This window comes from Venturia canescens, chromosome 10 (genome assembly GCF_019457755.1).
Source record: "Venturia canescens isolate UGA chromosome 10, ASM1945775v1, whole genome shotgun sequence".
NCBI lineage: Eukaryota > Metazoa > Arthropoda > Insecta > Hymenoptera > Ichneumonidae > Venturia > Venturia canescens.
The window spans coordinates 18,666,929-18,687,423 of record NC_057430.1 but is presented as its reverse complement, the minus strand read 5'-3'; the positions used below and the strand labels follow the sequence as shown (position 1 = coordinate 18,687,423).

Sequence of the window (20,495 nt, the reverse complement as noted above, 5' to 3'; positions counted from 1 at the left end):
CGCAATAAGGTTGATAAATTAAATCGACGAATATTCAATTAGGCTCGTGTTGTTGCTGGCCTAATTGTGATTGTTTATCATTAGAAGGGATTCACAGTTAGCGCGCGTCCTCTCGTCTCTCCGTTTCTTCCGCGCGCGTTTTTCGATTATTCGAGGCGGCGCTTGAGAAGAGGAGACCGCTGCGCAGAGACTAGTTATATTGAATTTAACCGCGCGGGGTCTCTCTTGATTCAACCTACTTGAGGCTATGGTACGTTTGGCGATGTCGTTACATATTATATAAATTTTTCTCTATATCTCCCATCCCCCGTTGTTTTTTTTTCACATAATTTTTCGATTTTTCAAAACCGCGGTTTCTCACTGCTATTTCAAGCTCCTCTATATACACATGAATTTTAAAAGACTTTCTTTTAGCCTCTCATCCGCCCTTATTATTTCTTATTTTTCATCGCCTTCGCCAACTCCTTCCTTTTCCCACTTTTTCAATTTTTTTCCTTCTGTCTATATCTCATGGTCTCTATCGCGTACCGGAGTATGTCCGCACCGTCGACCGGCAACGTTAATTACGAAACTTTCCGCTAGGCTTCAACGCCTTTATACGAACTTTCTCCCTCGTTTCTCTTCGCTCTTCGAGAGATCTCCTCGACGACCAGCAGCACCCGAAGATTATCACGCCCTTCAACTAAATAGCAGTAAATCCCGCGGAACTTATCCATCCATTGCATAATAATAAAATTTGAAAAGTAATATATTACTATTGCATGAGAAAATTCGGGCGAAAATTAAATTAACATAATTTAAATATAGATAAGAAATTGGATGGTTCGCAGGCGGGTCGAAGGAGAAGGGAGCAAGAGATAAGCGAGAGAATTAACCTTGTTTGGTATTTTTAACGCTCTCGTAACGCTTTTTCAACGTGTCCAACGGAGCAGGAATAATTCTCGGCGAGACAAGAAAACCGCGCCCGTAAAATATCATAAGATCGCGGGGGAGGAGCGCGCGTGTACGACGACGAGTTAGAAAATTCCAATTCCGCGGAGAAGGTTCGGAATAAGGGTAACCCTCGCGTCCACGCGAGCATTGTTTTCGCGTTTCTCATGTACGCGCACAGCCGAGGAACGCACAAAAACGCAAACCTCAAACATGCATGAAAAGAGGAGGGATCAAGATATATAGAAGCAAACGTATAATCGTATGGGTATTAGGAAAATACGGAATACGAAGCGAGACGGACGCCGCGGTTTTGGACGAAAATTGGAATGAGAAATAAAAGCAACATCGGCAAGCAGGGGAAGGAACGGCGGGTGTGCAGCAGCAAGAGAATAAGCAGAACGAAGAGAGGAATAAAGTTGAGCGAGTCGAAACGCTTACGATCGAGCGCCGAGTTTCTTAACACCCCTTCTTAGTGGTAGGTGGTGCTGGGAGTAAAGACTCTGCCGACACGGACATAAAAGGAAGATGGATCGAACTTTTCGTCGGAGCACCGTGACAAATGGTGGAATCTCGAGGGTAAATGCCCCCTCCGAGAACTTCCTCGCTCCCTGCTCTTTCTTCTATTTCCTTTTTATTTTCTCTCGCCTGCATGTTCCACCCGCGCGCTACTCACTTCTGCTCTTTCGTTAGACCTTCCGCGTATCCGAGCGTATACGGACATCCGACACACCTGCTGGCCTATATATCTCGATATATCTATATCTATATAGCTCCTCCTCGTAACAAAAATAAGTGTAAGCGGAATAAGGAAAAGCAGGTTGAAAAGACGATATATATACGAGAAAGGTTGTACCCAGCAATTATTGTACGGAAAAACAAAATTCACCGTCATCACACCGTATCCAGGCGCGCAACCCGGAACTAACTCAAGTTGAACACGCCGCCGCGGTAGGTAGGTATACGGCTACGCCAAATAAACATAATATTTATATCTTAATTATAGAAATAAGCTTTTGAAACATCGCGCTCTTTCGAATAAATATATTTGCGGAAATGAATATTTCCGTCGTTTAACTGCCTGACGGTTTCACGCATCGCGCGATCCACGTTCAAATTTTCTTTTCAGCTATTCTGCTCGTTCTCTCGCTCTTATACGGATCCAGTTTTTTTCTATACGCGACTCGGAGTGAGGCTCCGCGAAATTTCTTATTTCACCCTTCATTATTGTTATTTATTTATTTCCTGCAATTTCTATAACTTTTGTTTATAATCGCGTGAATCGTTGCGAGGCAGCGGGGATCAGAGAGATGCATGTGCATAGTTACTTGTTACACTATACCTGCGCGCATCGATTCATCCAGCACCATCGCACTGATATATACGAGGAGCGGTGATGTATTATTTGTTGGAAGGGCACAATAGCCGCGGTCGCGTTCAGCCGGCCGGTAAGTTCGACACAAATGCCACGAAGAGCAACCATGCACCGTGACTGTTGACGTACGCGAAAACCAAATAAATAAATATGATGAAATATGAGGAAAAACGGGATACCCAAGGAAATATTGAACTTTTCTGAAGTTTCGGAAGCTCTGTCTATTTTTTACTCCCAAAAACTAAGAAATGTACTGGAATTCTTTTCAATTTTCAAAAAAAAAAAAAAAAAAAAAAAAAAAAACTTGGGTGCTTCTACAGAGTGCTTCCGACTTAACGAAGGCTCATCATTTTTTCTCTAAGAAGAAGAAGTACTCTTGAGGTTTCTGCTTTCGAAAACGAAAAAAATAAATAAATAATTGTTCGCATTACTTGTCGCTTCTGCCTTGCGCGGCCGCGCGTGCATTCAATCGTATATATATAGACTCATTATTCGCTGGGCAAAAATATTTCGTGTTTTTTCTTCCTCTTTCGACGATTTGATCCTTATTCTATTGTTCCGTTCTGCTCTGTTCCGCTGCTCCCTCGTTCTTACGCATTTCACCGGCCCTTTTTTTCGCTCGCAGGGAGTGGGTGGGTACAGCGCATGCACTTATCTCACGCGGTGTGACGGATATATACATGGATGGATTTGTGGTCGATGAAATAAAGAAAATATAATGGATCGATCAAAAAATTTTCTACCGAAATCAACTTAATCCCGTCGCGCTAGCGAGGATCGAACAGGCTCTTTGCTCCCGCACCAACGATGCACACTTGATTCGCGATTATATAATGATAGTTAATTATCTTCGCGGTTTGCTTCAAGGCATAATGAAATTGAGCGAAAATAACTTTTCCCGCGCATCGCAGTCGCGCGTGTGGTGCTATTTTATAGGGTTTTCCTCTCGCAGGACTGAATTCCCTTATGAAGTTTATTTTTCCTGCTATTGGACGTACATATACGTATAACGGGATGTCGCGCTTGATGAGAAAAGTTTTGAAAATAAATTATTATTTGTTGCTCCGTTTGTCATTTCTCGATTATAGGAGAGCAGTACAATAAAAATCTCTAGAATGCTTGCAACTCGCGACCCATCCCATCTCATCTCGTCTCGGATTGTCCCGATTGCATGCCCGAAGCAGGATTCCATAATTCGGGCTGTATTATACTATTTATTCTCTCGACGATGTAATGAGCGCATGTATATTTGTTTTATGTTATACTAGCGAGCCATCTTTCTCCTGCTTCGCTAAACCAACATTTCAATATTTCAGATGGATTCATGCACAAACTCTTTCAATAACTTGTAATCATTCATTCGAGTCCCAAAATTCTTTTCTCCGTTCCTTGTTTTTCCTTTATTTTGACATTTTTTCACGTTTTATATGACTTTTGCTCTCGCACCTTCTCAGTCAGCGTTCTTTCCCTTTTTTTTTTTTTTTTTTTTTTTTTTTTTTTTTTCAAATAATTCACAGCGTTCCGTCTTCCATTGTATATCCTCTCGCACCCCGTCCGTATATACCATCCAGCATTTGAGCTCGTTGCATCGTACAGCCAGCCCCAACAGCGCCTTTCATCCGCGATTCTCGCTTCGTTAAATCCAAAAGCTCTCTCGTCCAAGACACTGGATTCTTGGTGCCAAAAAGGCTCGTCCACGGCGAAAGGTGCGCGAAGAAAGGCGAAAGGTTCGAATGGCCCGGGGGAATAGAAAAAAAAAGCAAACGAAACAAAACAAAAAAAGAAATCAAACAGACCGTTGAAAGAATTTTTCCTTGACTCGCGTGCACCCGTGCATGTTGGAAGAACCTTACCGCCGTACCTTACAAAATTTTTAGACTATTTATTTTCGAGATTCAAACTCTCTCGATCGATTAATTCGTTAGTGAATGTGTCGTACTATATGCCAAGGAAATGTTGGCTCGGTCATGAAAGCAGAGCTGGGAAATTGAATTTTCCTGTGACGCGTGAATTAGCTGTTCATTGTCATTGCTTTTCCGCGATTCCGATTGGTTCTTAAAACACGATCATTGTGGCGCTAAATTCATTCGGGAAAAACAACGTTCACTCGTCCTGATTTCTCGAAAATTCTTCGAATTGGACACTCTTTCAATAGTTACTAATGAGTTGAATTATTAATCCGCGTAAAAATAAATAAAAAATTACGCTATGTGTAAATTTCGTATAATTCGGGAATGAAAATGAATATAAACGGCTCAAAAGCGTTACCGAGGTTGCAGCGACGATGATATTATATTTAGATATTATATATATTCGATCGCGATAAATGGGAATGCCAATGAGCATATACACAGTTGATTCGTCCCGATAATAAAAATGTATAGCATTCGTATAGGATGCGTACGTACCGGAACCGGAAACTTCGGAAACTCCAGCACCTTGATGACGCGAATAATTTATGTTATTGGGATACGGGGGGTGCATGCTGGGATAGCCCTTGCACCGAATCTTATTAACATTGGCCACTCATTTATTTCGAATAGACAGAAACAATAACCGATTGCTGCACACCAATGCGTATATATGGAAAACAAGCATTTTCGCAAATAGCCCTCGACGCATACGCGGTAACCCCGTAACCAATTACGATTACGTACAGTCCTACGCGACAACCAATTCTACGAGAGAAATATTAATTTTCATTAATTCAAATCGGGAACGCAGATGGTTCCCCCGCCCGTATATATAACGACCGTACACGCAGGCAAAAAAAAAACGAGTCGAACGAGAGTTTTAGTTTTTTCTGCTGTTCGAGAAGAGGGCGTATTTTATTTTCCATTGATATCCGCGGCGATCGTGCGGGTGTAACAAGATTGATGAAACGAGAACCGAGCTCTTGCGGAGCGGCGCTCTTGGACACTCTTGGAAGCGTCATCGCGAAGCGTCACGGTTATACGGCCAATGAAACGTATCGTTACCGCGGCTCGGTGTCTTTCCCTCGTCGCTTTCGTCGGGCTCGAAGGTTCACGACCAGGATGTTGTATATATGTAGTTTTTTTTCCCCCTCCTGTCTTCCGGTGGTTAAAAATAGCAGCTCGCGGCGTAACTGTCCGAACTCCCGTGGGAGTAATAAAAGTGAAAATTTCGGCTCGAACATGGATTTCCTTGTATATATACATCCTGCAATGTACGCTCATACTTCCCCTGTGTTTTCTGCATCAAGTTTTTTTTTCTCAAGAGATTCCGTTCAATATCCGTCGCTTTTGTTTCGAAAATTTATTCTTCCGTCAGTCCGCGAAACGGATTGCGTGATGCGGCCAACAAAAAATTTCAAGCGTTAGTCGGTGTAGATTTATTGTTATAGGGAGCGAACGAGGGAGAGAGAGACATAACGAGAGCACAGCGCTCTTCGTTTACATATATATATATACGCCGGTGGCTCGTCATTAATACAAATTTTCCCGGAGGGCGAGTTCCTTCGTACGACGTCGTACGACGAGAGGAGAAAAAATAAAAATGAGAATATTCGAAAAGTTGATCATAATAAGCCCGTCTGGCTGCGAAACGGCGTATAGCTCAACGGAGCCAACATAAATTTTCTTCTTTCTATGGTGGCAGTGCTGCTTTTTCGCAGCGATTCTGTGCTCCTCGGCACAGCAATCTTCGTAATGGGTTTCGTCCGACTGTGATCTTAGTCCCTCCCCGTTTTAGAGGTACGAAAGACCCTCGGGAAAACGAAAGCTCTACCTTTTATACAATGCGGATTTTTTACCAGAGCAGTCTCTCGTATTGCTGCCCAATCCGAAAGAAAAGAACGACACCGAGAGACACTTATTTCAACATGTCCCTTGCCCTTTCGCTCGCGACATCTCGCACTTTTTACTTTTTTATTTCACAAGCGTTCGTGTCCCGCCGTCCCGTCTTAATTATTCCAAGTGCGGACCGCCGCAAGTATATATTCAATGTGCTCTCACCGTCAAACTCATACTTGAAATAAATATTTGAAAAATAGTGCAGTTTATGGGAATATAACGCGACGTTGGAAACTGGAAACGGGGCGGAGTGCAGTACGGAGAGAGTAGCGAGAGAGAAAGGCGGAATGTTATTCGATTATCGCGGTTAACCGAAATGTTTGGCAATTATCTACGCAGACATATAGATTTTCATTGCACGTTGTATCGGCTATCAATAACTAAATTCCATGAAGATACATGACAAATGCAGGGATCCAGCATCATTAAGAGATTGAAAACACAACGACCCTGTTGTACCAATCGAGCCAATTGGTCAATGTCGCAATATAAATATAGGAGATACGACCGTAAACGTAGAAGAATGTACAGTACGTAGGAATCTCGATTCGTCGATCGAGATTTTATACGAATTATTAAGGTTTTGGGCCTTTTCGTCAAGTCATCTCTCGGATATCCGACTGTGTTTTCGTTAAAGCGCGAAGAAATATTCCTTGAAATGCATCATAATTAACATCGTAAAAATAAATGATGATAGACGGGATGGATAAACAAAAGATAAAAAAATTCATTGACAATTGGTAACAATTTAATTTATATTTCGGACTTTGCGATACTGCTTCCAAGATAATAATTCGTTTCGTTTAGCTTTACGTTTATGTACATATGCACAAAGTTGAAATTAGTAAGTAAAAGGCCTGGCTAACTTCCCTCATTATTGTAGGACGGTCTCCCAGCGAGTTCGAGGAGATAGCGATCGGGATGATCGAGCCAATCGGAAGTACTCAGCTTGACCACTCGTTGCTTCTCCGCTTCTTTAACTTGCCACTTTTTAATCTCCAGTTGTTTTTCCCTGAGAACAATATAGAGCGAGAGAGAGAGAGAGAGAGAGAGAGAGAATGAATTGTTAGGATATTCAAAAGAATGAAAAAACGTGGTAATGTAGAGTGGGCAGCAGATGGGGAGGAGGGAGGAAGGAGCTTTGGCAATCACCTTGATTTTCTATCGCCGCATCCCCAAACCTCGAGGCTAGCGATACGATGAGTAACGCCACCGAAGCTGACGCTCGAAAAAGACTCGTCGATGTTGACCGATGGATTTCTTGGATTACTCCCGGCTCTGAGGCCCAACGGGTATCCCCTTATTCCGGTATTTAAGTACACGAGTTTGGCTCCTCTCTCAATAACTTTGTAAGAGGGCTGTAGCTCGATTATCATCGAATCTTCGTTGCCCCAATATAAATGCGTCTCTCGCCACTCGACCGAGGCGCAAACGCAATAAATTGGATTTGTCTCATTTTCATTCGGGCTTACCGCTCGTACGAACAACAACGTGGGACCCCGGTAGCCGAGTACGTGATGTAAAAAACGATTAGCTCCCGTTCCGTGTTGCTCGCTATTATACAAAAGTGTCCAATGACTCGGACACGGATTCCCCGACATTTTAACGATGAGAGCTCGGGTCCCATCTCCCGGTGTGTCTTCAACCTGTTTTCAACCATCAATTTTAGTCCTCTCCTCGGTATATCATATCGTAAAATCATTATTACTAGTTCTTGCGTGTAGATATACTTGTGTGTAACAGAGCGGCAAACTCGTAGCCAGCAGCCAAACGTGGCTCATAGGTAAAAGGGGTGCGGCTTGTTGATCGGTAAATAGGCTCTTCTCAACGACAGGAGTCACCGGCTCCATGCGAGGCTGCAATTCTTCCCTAGACAATAGTACGGGACCGTTGCGATACGCCGTAGTTAATACGTGAACGATGTAACGATGAAGCCCGTGTATTATCCTCGGACAATTTTGCTTCAGCCAATTACTCACGTAACCCACAGACAGGCTCGACTTTCCATGAAACTGAAACATTTTACAGTTTTTTTTAGTACAAACCAATTGTACATTACCCCTTTGAAACGTTTCATATGATAAAATCTTCCTTTCGTATGAAAGATAAAAGAGAAGCGAGTATACTTACGCAGGAAACGAGGACCGCGTTAATGCTGCTATGTATGAACGGACAAGTGCTCGATTCGTCGTCGATGGCTATTTTGTAAGAGACCATGAATAATTCTCTCAAGCTCTCGGGCGTTACTTCGCTCTCGGACGTCATGTCCGAGTACATGTTTACATAACTCTCCAATATGATTTCGTCGTTCATTATTGATAATAATTTTTCTGCTTGTTGCTCGAACGCGCTTTGTCCCAAATGTTGGGTCGTAGCTTTTGACAAATGGTGAAGATACTTGAATATTCTTGCCGCCAACTCCGGATAATGAGGGAACAAGTATTTTTCTATCACTCCCAAAGTTATACCATTCACGGATTCCTCTTTGTGCGCGTGTTCCGCCAACATCTGCAAAATAAACTACCAATTATTTAATGATTCGCGCCGGACGACATCTCGATGCTCCCACCTTTATCCTATCCCACGCGCCGTAATAATTATTGCACATAATTATTTCCACATTTCAGAATTCAAACTGACGGTTGCCTTATTTTACATCTTTATATCCTCTACACGATTGCGGATATAAGTTTACATGCAACGATATCATCATAATACATATGTACATGTAAACAAACGTGCAAAACCGTGTCGCGTTTTGCTCCATCTATTTTCCCAAAATATGACTCGATCGTACTAACAATTATTTGGGGTAATGACGGGGATAAATGTAGAACGGATGAAATAGGGAAAAAAAAACAAACAAACAATCAACGGATAAAACTTTGAAGAAAAAGATTGTAGTGCACAAGATAAAGAAAAGAAGAGAACGGTGGAGATGATCTACGGAGATTAAGTTGGTAACCTTGGTTAGTTTCTCGATTGGGAGAAAAGATGCGACGGAATTGTGCTCCATGTCATTGCCCGATGCGCTTCTTGAAATGGTTTTACCGGAACGATTTTCTCCTGAGCTCGGTACAGCCGGACCTCCCGTCTTTTTACTTGAATTGTTGACACTTCGTCCCACATGGTTGCCCATCCCAATTTTTTCCGCAAGATGTATACACGCACGCACCAACGCACCTCCTCATTAACGACAGGTCTACCTGCGCGAAACGCTCTCCGCACCCTTCGCAATAAACACTATCTATCTGTGCTGCATAGTACTAAAGAGACAACAACGCACACGCGATCGTCATTCAACAACGCTGCAACAACGTACAACCTCAACCCCGCTCTCGCCGCTCGCCGCAGTTGCCGTCGCAGCAGCAGCAGCAGCAGTTACCCAAAATAATTGCGCTTCTCTCTCTCTCTCTCTCCCTCGCCGCACGTTGCGTTCCATATGCGCACGCGCGCCTATGCTGCAGAGAATTGACACCGGAAAACACAAAAGATCATCATCGTCATTTCCGCTGCTTGCTATATTTCGAAAAATCCTTGGAAATACGGGCATATTTGATGATGGAGTTGTTTTATTTTTTTTTTGTTTATACCTGTTATTACGTGGGTAGAGTGGAGATTGTTCCTAAAATGGCGGAAGAAAAATCTCTCTATCTATCTATAAGGCTGAGGAACCTAGCCTAACTCCAGGGTCTGATTCCAGACGGTAAGCAGAGATGTCGCCACGGTTGTTTTTGTCGGTAATATGCCAAATCTTATTACCGACAAAAAAAAATGACCGTGGTGACATCTTTGCTTACCGTCTGGAACTAGATCCTGACGTTAGAAACGGTAGGGACTATAGATTGGCCAAAAATGGCCGCCATTTCCGGTCGGCCAAAGTCACTAGCCGAAAAAAATGGGGTATAAAAAAATAATTATCGACGAAAAAGAATAAGCTTTTTCGTCGATAATTCAGAAATTACAGCCTCGGCGGCAGGGGTTCTCATTCTCATTTGAATAGATACGCTTCCGAGCTTGTTTGGACGCAGTTGTACGATACGTCATCTTGACCATTTGAGGTTATGATCCCCAAAGTGTTGATACATGCGGAGTGTAATTTATGAATGAAAATAATTAGTTAAAAGTGGAAGGAGTCAATTATCAATAACGCGATTAATTCGTGTTTAATGATAATAATAATTATTATTATTTTTAAATACGAATTAATAATGATGGTGATAATCACCTCACTGTTTACACTCCGCATGAAACAATACTTTGGAGACCATAACCTGACGTCAAAACGACGTGCAGCAGCTGATACTACGATAACGAGTCTCCGGTGGCCCAGGTGTGTGTATTTTTTCAATTCATTGAGGACCCCTGCCGCCGAGACTGTAATTTCTGAATTATCGACGAAAAAGCTTATTGCGACATCTGTGCCTTGTTTCTACAACTACCTTACCCCTTTTTTTCAGCTAGTGACTTTAGCCGACCGGAAATAATAAGTGACGGACGGACGGACGGCGGCCATTTTCAGCCAATCTAGTCCCTACCGGAAAAGTGGTGAACTAATTGCAAGGACGAAATTTTGTGATGAACGTTGTTGCATTTCTCAACCGCTAACGTCTGCGTCGGCCATTACCACGGTATGCCATTCCAACCTCAAAATTTCCCGCGCCGTTTCGAATATATAGTGTCATTGTTTATTTTTGTCTTACTATACATGCTGGATATAGAACATGCACGTTGTCATTTGGATTGATCGTCCTCTATTTTTATTTTTTTTTCTCTCACGACTGGAGCACAATCATCATGTATAATATATATAATAATACAACTTTTTAAGACTAGATATAGTTTAAGTATATGGGGTATTCCATATCAAGTGGGCCACCCCAATTTTTCACAATATCTCAAAATGACTTCATAAATTTTTGGTGTATCGTTTGAAGTGTCAGAAATATCTACAAATAATTTCAAATTTTTATCTGCTCAATTTTACTCACAGTTTTTGATTTTCCGTTTTTTTTTTTTCAATTCTCTGTGTATTGAAAACTAATGGTTACACAAAAAAACTGTCAAACAACTTGCTTAACGATCCACGTTAATTTTTGCGCAATTTTCAACAAAATTAAAAAAATGTATTTTTTTTTTCATTGAGAAGGACACTTTTTAGAAAGCTAGAAATTTGAGAAGTATTTGATTTCGTTGTCTACAATAAACCACGAAAAAATTGGCGCGATGGCAAATCAATATGTTAACACTCTGTTTTGTGTGTTTTTGCGGAAAAAAGCTTCTGATTTTTTTTAAACCCTTGTAACTTTGGGAATAATGGACTGAAATATATATATTTTTGAAATCTTGGATTTTTATTGCACTTTTCGAAAACAATGTGAAAAAATAGCTGATATCCACCTTCTTTACTGTTTCATCAGCGTGAAGCAAAAAAATGTCAATTCCAATAGGAGGGACTTGTTCAATTAAAAAAAAAAAAATCCTCTCAGAATCTTTGACTAATTTAAATATTTTTGAGACTTGTTTTATCGCGGCAAAATTCTTCTCCCTATTTTTTCTCTTTTATACAAATTTTTTTTTCATCATATATTTCATATTATTTTATTGGGTTGAATGAATAAAATGTTTCGATCCAGCTACGATAGATAAAAAAAAATAGCTCATCTCTGTTTTGCACGGTTGAGTTTGTCACAAAGATATCATTTATACACCCGCAAGACTCTTATGCGTTTTTTCTTTTTGGATTTTCTTTTTATTATTTTGTCATCTCTATTTTTTCTCTGCGCCGATTCTAGTGAGAATTGGTATCCGAGACTTTTGAGATCGCTGATTATGAATCCAGCAATAGATTTTTAAATTTCAAAATGGCGATCCCAATGAAGCGATCGTCGAATGCTAAAAATACATCAATTTCCAGGGAACTCAGTATATCTAGAAGTTTTCGCGATCACGGATTACGTAACCGGCATTGGATTTTCAAAATTCAAAATGGTGGATCCAATGTGTTGGACATAAAATTCTAAAAACTCAACAATTTTTCTTCAATCCTGATGTATGTAGGGGATTTTTCGTTCACTTTTTACGAATCCGACATTAGATTTCTTCAATTCAAAATTGCTCCGGCGATAGATTTTTCGAAAACAGTAGAAAAAAATTACAAATGACCGGAACATCATTTTAATAAGAATAAAAAACCTGATAAGATCAAGGAATGGGTTAAAATCATAATTACATCAGAAACTTTTTTCTGCCAAAACACACAAAACGGTGTGAACATATTGATTTGCAATCGTGCCAATTTTTTCGTAGTATGTAGACAACGAAAACAAATACTTATCAAATTTCCAGCTTTCTAAAAAGTGTCCTTCTCAATGAAAAAAAAAAAATTTTTTTCAATTTTGTTGAAAACTATGCGAAAATTAACGTGGACCATTAAGAAAGTTGTTTTATTAGAAAGTATGTGCAAAAACCGAAACTTTATCTTTTGACATTTTTTTGTGTGACCATTAGTTTTCAATACACAGAGAATTGAAAAAAAAAAAAAAAAAAAAAAAAAAAACGGAAAAGCCAAAACTGTGAGTAAAATTGAGCAGTTAAAAATTTGAAATTATTTGTAGACAATTCTGGCACTTGAAACGACACACCAAAAATTTATGAAGTCATTTAGAGATTGTAAAAAATTAGGGTGGCCCACTTGATATGGAATACCCCATATACTTGTATACTTTTTTGGATACAAGCTTGGGGATGGTTGTGAGAAATTGTTGGAATTGTTAGAATGGCTGATGTGGTGGATGTTTCTTTAAGCCATCCCGATGAAAATTACTCGGAGTTCGAGATTCGTGTGCCAATTTTCGTTGAAACGTTCTTCTTTTTTTTTTTTTAATAACGAACGCAACGAAAAATAAATAAATAAATAAAAGATGTTATAAATGTATTGTAGCCGCGTTAGTATATTTTATATTATAATATACGCGTAGCTATTATATACGCGGGCGACGGCGGCGACGGAAGTGTTTAAATGCTTAAACGGTGGAGCGCTTCGTTAAAATTGCTTGATTCGAAGTAGGAGGTAAATGAGAATGAGTCGAGCACGGCGACTTGCTGCTCTCGCTTCATATCCATCAGTTTCTTCCTCTCGCGTGAATTATAAATGCGAGAGTTATTTAAACCGTCGAAACGAATGATAAATATTGTAATAAAAAAAATGTTGAAATATCTTCGTATCGTTTAGTTGGTATCGATATATATTATAGTTATGCATATAGGGATTACCGTCAGGAGCGATATCACCGTCGCATATAGTAATTCATTGGATTCTCCGCTACAGTGCTACTATACGGCGAACGGCGAGCGAATCGAGCGATCACGCGGCAACAAGCACGGCGACCACACGAAACAACCTTCCATCCTTCTCCTCGCCCCTCTCTTACCCTTTCCCTCTCCCTCTCCCTCTCCCTCTCGTAGCCATCGTTTCTTCGAGTTACCCACCGGTCCACCGTTTCTTCCTTCTTTCAGTTCATTATCGGACACGCGCTTAGTTTCGTGCTCAAGAGCGCGATCGCCACTCGAGTTTCACCGATTTTCACCGATTTTTTAAATATATTCAACGATATTCGTCCGTCTTCGTTCGTAGCGCTATCCCGCGGATTAGCTTCGTCAAGTTTTTATGGGAATAAGTGTAGGATCGAGTTGAACGCCTTTATATTTGGATGATTGTTGAGAAAAAACGAGGCGAAAAGGTGGTGAAAGGTGAGAGAGTGACTATGCGAGTGCGTATGCGTGCGTGCGTGCTTCTATCGAAGAGAAAGAAGAAAAAATGTATCTCAGAGTTGATTGGAATCGCAATGCGAACCGGTTGCACGCACTTAAAATAGTTTCTTCGGCGTAGGTATATATATACATATATAAAACCGTGCCGCGCGCGCGCGCGCGTAGTAGCAAAACTCGAACCTCCAATATAATATTGATAGATCGCCGCGTATATATGTATTTCCTAATACCTGAACGACCAACGGGTTTATTCGCATTTACCTCGTATTTGTACATATGGACCCGATTGGTCCCCGCAAATAGAGAATCCACGCGCGCAACATCTCGTCGAACCTCATTTTTTTTCTATTCTCTCTCTTTTTTATAGAAATGGGAAGCTGTCAAATGTGTGAGGTTTATTCGCTCGTTGGATTTTGCAATAACCGAATTGGAAAATAGTCGTTCGAGAGAACATTTATACCGCGCGAACACGTATGATAATATGATAAGGGAAGATGCTCTTAAGAATAAAGCACTTGTCGTCCAAGTTTTATTGGATATATAGCCTCGAAACGGCGACTCGGTACAGCGAAGCGAGGTCTCACCGCGCGTCTTCTCTCTTAACTCTTTATTATATATGCGGTAAAGTCTCGAGGACTCTCGCGTTCAAATTATATAATCCGCACGTGCTTCCAACGTCAAATCGCCCTTTTTATATTTATTTTCTTAACCTCGCGGGGGCCCGGGAAAAGGAGACTCAACGCGAAAGCGGCGATGCCGAAATAGGCAGCATATCGAACAGGCGTACGTAGTATACATATAATATTTCGCGCATATGCGTCGCAGATCGATCTCTTAGATTGTGTGCTATCGCGGCGAGCGAGCCCCCGGAATACCGGCGATAAATAACGAATAGGTCGATGAGAGTACTATTTAAAAGAAAACTCGTGCAACGTTCGTCGCGACTCGTTTTATTAATTCGCCCCGTTCCGCGGGGCGTCCGTCGCATTAGACCTTAACGCATTAGGCGTTGTACTACATGCTTGAATATTATAATGTAATTTTATGAAAAAATAAAAATATGAATAACGAGTAATCCGTTTATTGCTGCAGAAGTGAAAAAACCAGGATGCTTCACCGAAGAACATTCGTAATCGGTATCGCAACGATAATTGGAACAATAATAATAATAATCGAGGATTCGAACGCCTGTAATGAAGCGATATGTGCAAGTGTCGTGAGCAAATGCATGCTGACACAGAACTGTAAATGCGATTTACCCAAATGCACGTGCTGCAAAGAATGTTATTCGTGCCTGAGCTATCTTTACGACGAGTGTTGCTCCTGCGTCGGTGAGTACTAGTAAGCGGAGGAGAGACCCGAACGAAACGGGCTATTTGAATGAATAATTGAGCGGACGCTTTGTTTAGCGGGCATCTCATTGGCCGATTGAAATTAGTGAAATATTATGTGAAATTATGTAAAAATGTTTCCGTAGCTGAGAAAATGCTTTTCCCTTTTTTGTTTTTCATTGGATTTTAGATTTGTGTCCGAAGCCCAACATCACGGACGATCCGCTGAGCAAAAAGTCTCACGTCGAAGACTTCGGTGAGTCGATGCCGGTATTATTTCGTGCTTTAACGACCGAGCCCGACGAACACGAGAGATGGATCACCTTTACGTATCCCGTTGATTTCGATATATCTCAATTTCAGCCGAAGCACGAGAAAGAAATTGAATATCGTATGCGTGAGTAATCTGCTGTTTTTTCTTGACAGAGTGCGCAACGGGAAGGAGGAAGATTAATAAAATTACCGATGCTCGCGTGTATCGTCTAATCCAATGATTAACGGTTGAATATGCAGAAACGGTTAAGGATGAAGTGCATCATCCCCTGAAACCGAATGTTATGACGGTCAATTGCACGGTCGCGTTTATGGCTCAGTGCAATTCGTGGAACAAATGCAAAAATTCGTGCCAATCGATGGGAGCTACGTCTTATCGATGGTTCCACGACGGATGTTGCGAGTGTATCGGCGATACGTGCATCAATTATGGAATTAACGAATCTCGATGTATTCACTGTCCCCTCGACAAAGAAGAGGACGACGAGCTCAAAGATAAATACGACGATTACGGACAGGAGATCGATGAATTGACGGAGGAGGATTGAGTCGAGTCGCAAAACCTCCCTACTCGGCTCTTATTTTCTATCGATATCATATTTTTTTCTTATACTCTTACTCGACGGAGCAGCCGGCTCATCCCGCAAATACAAACAAAATATACTTTTGTCACATTCGTCGCAATGATTTTGCTGGTTGACTCGGATCATCGCGTATACTATCCCATACAACAATACATATACAATATAGTGTGCCATAAGAGTTATTAAATTTGTAAATATTATTTTTTTATTGATAAATAAATAGCAGATGAGTCGCAACAATGTGCGTGCAAGATCCCGTATTCAATAATTATGCGAGAAAACAAAATAATTTCAATCTACGAAATTAAAAGAAGATAAATACAAAAGTACGAGGAATTAAATAATCTTACGCGCAACGAACATTCAACGACGATCAATCTTTATTTTATTCATCTTCTCGCTCTCTCACTCTCTCTCTCTCTCTCTCTCTTTCTCATATTACATCGCTGCATGCACAATCATCACAATTAGAATTTTTATAATATTATTCCATCAATCATCGGAAATGAATGAGATGGAAGATCCGAGATGATATACTACCGAGTAACATATATTATAAAAATTGGCTATCTTAAAAATTCTTTTCAATCGTTCGACTCGATTTCTCCAACGAGCGTCAGTATCAAACGCGTTACTCAACAATTGATAAAAGAGAAAAAAAAAAACAATTGTTCGGAATAATGCCTTAGAGGTGTAGCGACTTGTATAACGATTTGAAGGCAGTTTATATCGGCCCTTCGATAAGTAAAAATCTTTATGCCTAATTTCTTCGGAAGAGCGAATCTTTCTTGGATGCGCGCCTCCTCTTTTTCAAAATATCATCAAGAGATCGGTTTATTATAATGATTTTGCTGTAGGCAGAAAGATTAAGAATTCCAAGATAATAGATTTGTAATGAATTTTCTAATTGGCGGATGAGCGATCATCTTGAACCTCGTTGCTTTCGGGTAATCTGATGAATGGCATGTCACCACCGCTCCACATCGAGTACAATTGAGACCGCGGAACTTCCTGGATTCATTGGAATAGTTGATCGATTAATTAACAAATTGGTTAATGAATTCCTTGAGAGAGAGAGAGAGAGAGTTCGGCTCACCCCGGTGCAAGCACTCTCCGAGCCAGACCTGCTATTAGCAGAGAGACAAGAATCCGTGGAAGAACTGTTCTTCCGCGATGGGAGAAGATCTAGCATTGCTGCAATTCAATTATCATATAACATACATAATAATCTCGATCGTTGAAGTTGTAATTGTTGTTTGAAACACGATTCATGCGAATTACCGGATTCGCACTCTTTCTGACAATTATGATCACTGTGATGCGAGTGTATACTGTCTTTACTGTCTCGGTGTCCACTTCCGACACTGCCGCCGCAGCCGCCGTCCCCAATTTGCTCTTTAAATCATCACCAATTCAATCATCAGTTTTTCAATGAAATAAAAAAAAAAAAAAAAAAAAAACGAGGTCCCATACCTGAATCTCTATGATCGCCGCTGTTAGCGCTATGCTCGCAGTTGTCTCTGTGTCCTGTGGCAAAAGCATAGTCATCAGAGATATAGCCCCACAATTGATTGATTATATCCGGGATCGTGTCTAATAAATCGTGTTCGTCGTTGCTCCTTTGATGGGTGAGAAAAAAAAAAACACGCATTAATGACGATTTAACGAATTACCGGATAGGTCGGAATGATCGCTCGTATGAGAATGTTGGGCCGGCCAACATCTGGAGGAACCACTACCGATGCTCGCTCGGGTTTCAGGCCAAACGGAATTTTCGAAATTCCCGTCAAAGTTGCAAGTCGTCAGCGTCACACCGGGTATGTGTTGAGTAACAAAGGCCGATTGTTGATTCGACGCCCTTATTCCTTGGGGGTATCATGGAGAGACATGCACACGCCCACGCACGCACACACGTACACGCGCACACATACGCACACACGGATCGCTCCGTCAGAGAAGAATATAAATGGAGATAAATAATAAGGAGAGATGAGAGCGAACCTGGCCTGCAGGAGAGAAGTTGAATAGCTTCCTGAAGGCCGTCTTGACTGGTAGTAATTGTTGACGACTTGGGCGCAGAGTCCGGCGTAATCGATCGGCTACGATCGGCGTTCCGCGGTGGTACTCTGAGCCGAACCGACGATGATTCTTGGCACGGCCATTCGCTCACGTGACGACAATCCCACGGCATTGACCATCTTCTCATAGTGCTTTCCGTCGTATCCCCCGACATTTCCGCAGCTGCGGTTTCCGACCATCTTCTCTGAACCTGGATAATTATCATTATTATTATTGGCATTAGCCTGCTTTGTCGGGCCGGGCCTGAAATATTTACAGCAATGGAAGGGAGCCTATAACGGTAAATAAAGATGGAAAAGATGTGCAAACCTGCAGAGGAAAAAGCGGAAATGGGAGTGGAGATCGGTGACTATTTTGTTGTATCGAGCCCGAGGAGAGTGGTGTGGGTGAGCTATAAAGTCGCTCGGAGCATTGCTGGAGCGCCGCAATGTCACACTCGGTTTTGCCTGTTCGGGGACAGGAGCATTCGGCCATTCCACCTATTATACAAGTCCATAATAACAGCCAACAGACCCGCAAAGAAAGCGAAATGCCTGCTTTCTCAACGGATATATCATTTCGAGACTCTTTGCACTATATTTTTTCCCATTCCTATACATATCTTGTGCGCAACATTTTTTTTTTCTTTTAATTATTTTCTTTTTAGTCGGCAGCGTAAAATCGATCGATCGTTGAACCGCATGCAAAGAAAGGAAAGAACTATAAAACAAACGAACCGACGGAGAGCTCGCTCGCGCAAATACGTTATACAAGCCTGCTGCCTGCAGTTATTACACCGATTTTAATATACCAATTCTCACCCAGGCATTCACAGCACGCGACGCAAAACTGATACTGCAAATTAATGAAGGTCATCAGATTGTCTCGCAGTATGTCCTGAAAGTAATATTAAAATGCTTGTTCATCACAATTCGTTTGGTATTCCCACCGCGAATCCGACGATTAGCTCCGTCATTATTTGTTTTTTTTTTTTTCTCACAACTTTTGACAATTGATAAAGCTCGAAATTGCGACCTCGATCGTCTCGTCAGACTTTTTGACGTTCAAACGGTTAAATTTTACAAGCGCATGCGGAATATATACGATAGGGGACGAACTAACTTGTTTGTCAGTGTCGTTTTCGCGGTTCTCGTGATCTCTGAGAGCAGCAACGACGCGATGCTTGACGGTGTTGCTCGCGACACCGGTAGCTCTGGAGAGTTCCTCCCATCCCGCGAGGCACTGGCTGCTCAACCGATAGTGAACGACGGTCTCGTGGTTCGACAGAAGCGATTGCAACGTTTGAGCGAGTTTTGTACCAGCCGAGCATAGGCCATTGAGCATCTTGTTTTTCATTGTTTCGTTTTGTTTTAATCATCGATGCTTATTCAATATCATCGCTCAATTTCTTTTTTTATATATAATAAATAAAATATAATAGCAAACCAAAACATTTAATGAAAAAACGATTGGACGATGGTGTAAGAGGCGCACTTTTTTCTTTTGTCTTTGTCTTTGTTTCTCACCTGCAGGTAAGAGAGCCAAGTACCGAGACACTCGTTGATCTCCGTTTGGCTTTTCAGAACTGCTGGATTATCGCTGTTGGGTTTCGAATCGGTCGCGCCGCCGCCCTCGGCCATCTCGAAGCAACCAGGCTCTCAGAGCGCTCGTTCGCGCGCCTCTCTCGCTATTCCTCTGATTCTTCTCCCAGCTCTAGCGAATCCCTGCTCCGAGCACACCTCGCCCAAATATTGAGACTTTCCTCGCTCACTTTACCTGTTTCACCAAAATAAATCATAACGACACGCGATGCGTGTATCCGAAATCTGCTCGTTCATCGATTATATATGTGTTGTTCATTATTACGATCAATCACGCGCGCGATTCTTAACGATATGCGACAATGATCGAATTAACTCGACGACCGTACTCACATTTTTTTGTCGAAATTCTTGATTCGGTTAATCGAGTTGATCGGGCCGCCAGGCCGTGAAAAACATCGGAAAATCCACTTAACGGTGTATTGACACGCGAGACCATAACGACCACCGGTGGCACCATAATAATACATCTCGCATCAAAAAATTCGTACGTTTCGCTGCTGTATATAACGAGAGCGTAAAACAAGACGCGCCAATAACGTCCTCTCCTCCTCCAGAGTCCAGTCCAGTCTCCCTAGTGCAATATGTCGGCGGCGACGAGCGGCGGTATACATGCGCGCTCGATTCACTCGTAAGCTGCTGCTGCTCCCTCTTTACTGCTCGAACTCGCGCGCGCGCGCGCCTCCCCCCCCCCCCCCCCCCCCTGAATGACGACCGAGCGACCCGAGCGTTGTAGTTTGACTTGCTCAACACAGATG

General features: G+C 41.7%; 3 protein-coding genes across 6 annotated transcripts; 1 reads left to right on the top strand and 2 right to left on the bottom strand.

The window, feature by feature from the left end:
• Positions 1-6,847: 6,847 nt before the first annotated feature.
• On the bottom strand, positions 6,848-9,488 carry LOC122417535 (uncharacterized). The gene is made up of 5 exons (XM_043431083.1): positions 9,083-9,488; positions 8,248-8,625; positions 7,848-8,129; positions 7,270-7,763; positions 6,848-7,129 (listed from the first exon to the last, which is right to left on the bottom strand). The coding sequence occupies exons 1-5, from the start codon at positions 9,254-9,256 to the stop codon at positions 6,979-6,981; spliced, it is 1,479 nt and encodes a 492-aa protein (XP_043287018.1). The 5' UTR covers positions 9,257-9,488; the 3' UTR covers positions 6,848-6,978.
• A 1,241-nt stretch (positions 9,489-10,729) lies between these two features.
• On the top strand, positions 10,730-16,318 carry LOC122417539 (twisted gastrulation protein homolog 1-A-like). Of its 4 annotated transcripts, none has more exons than XM_043431094.1 (4): positions 10,730-10,748; positions 14,983-15,221; positions 15,412-15,618; positions 15,735-16,318. In XM_043431094.1, the coding sequence occupies exons 2-4, from the start codon at positions 14,999-15,001 to the stop codon at positions 16,040-16,042; spliced, it is 738 nt and encodes a 245-aa protein (XP_043287029.1). In that variant the 5' UTR covers positions 10,730-10,748; positions 14,983-14,998; the 3' UTR covers positions 16,043-16,318. The 4 variants fall into 4 exon arrangements, with proteins under 4 accessions (XP_043287029.1, XP_043287027.1, XP_043287028.1 ...); XM_043431092.1 differs by lacking the exon at positions 10,730-10,748 and adding an exon at positions 13,618-13,869; XM_043431093.1 differs by lacking the exon at positions 10,730-10,748 and adding an exon at positions 13,874-14,008.
• Positions 16,319-16,436: 118 nt separating this feature from the next.
• Positions 16,437-20,360, bottom strand: LOC122417536 (uncharacterized). The gene is made up of 11 exons (XM_043431084.1): positions 20,071-20,360; positions 19,663-19,912; positions 19,259-19,480; positions 18,958-19,033; positions 18,467-18,636; positions 18,080-18,347; positions 17,752-17,943; positions 17,552-17,605; positions 17,360-17,473; positions 17,175-17,272; positions 16,437-17,089 (listed from the first exon to the last, which is right to left on the bottom strand). The coding sequence occupies exons 2-11, from the start codon at positions 19,774-19,776 to the stop codon at positions 16,982-16,984; spliced, it is 1,416 nt and encodes a 471-aa protein (XP_043287019.1). The 5' UTR covers positions 19,777-19,912; positions 20,071-20,360; the 3' UTR covers positions 16,437-16,981.
• Positions 20,361-20,495: the final 135 nt, after the last annotated feature.

Excerpts from the sequence above, each read along its gene's own strand:
- LOC122417535 (XM_043431083.1), bottom strand. The coding sequence starts at position 9,256 with ATGGGCAACCATGTGGGACGAAGTGTCAACAATTCAAGTAAAAAGACG. Across the intron at positions 8,130-8,247 it reads ACGCGGTCCTCGTTTCCTGC|TTTCATGGAAAGTCGAGCCT; the intron begins GTAAGTATACTC and ends AAAATGTTTCAG. Across the intron at positions 7,764-7,847 it reads TGCCGCTCTGTTACACACAA|GTTGAAGACACACCGGGAGA; the intron begins GTATATCTACAC and ends GGTTGAAAACAG.
- LOC122417539 (XM_043431091.1), top strand. The coding sequence starts at position 13,937 with ATGTATCTCAGAGTTGATTGGAATCGCAATGCGAACCGGTTGCACGCA. Across the intron at positions 14,005-14,982 it reads CTTAAAATAGTTTCTTCGGC|AAGTGAAAAAACCAGGATGC; the intron begins GTAGGTATATAT and ends TTATTGCTGCAG. Across the intron at positions 15,619-15,734 it reads AGAAATTGAATATCGTATGC|AAACGGTTAAGGATGAAGTG; the intron begins GTGAGTAATCTG and ends TTGAATATGCAG.
- LOC122417536 (XM_043431084.1), bottom strand. The coding sequence starts at position 19,776 with ATGGCCGAGGGCGGCGGCGCGACCGATTCGAAACCCAACAGCGATAAT. Across the intron at positions 19,481-19,662 it reads CTTGGCTCTCTTACCTGCAG|ATGCTCAATGGCCTATGCTC; the intron begins GTGAGAAACAAA and ends ATGAAAAACAAG. Across the intron at positions 18,348-18,466 it reads TTCCGCTTTTTCCTCTGCAG|GTTCAGAGAAGATGGTCGGA; the intron begins GTTTGCACATCT and ends ATAATTATCCAG.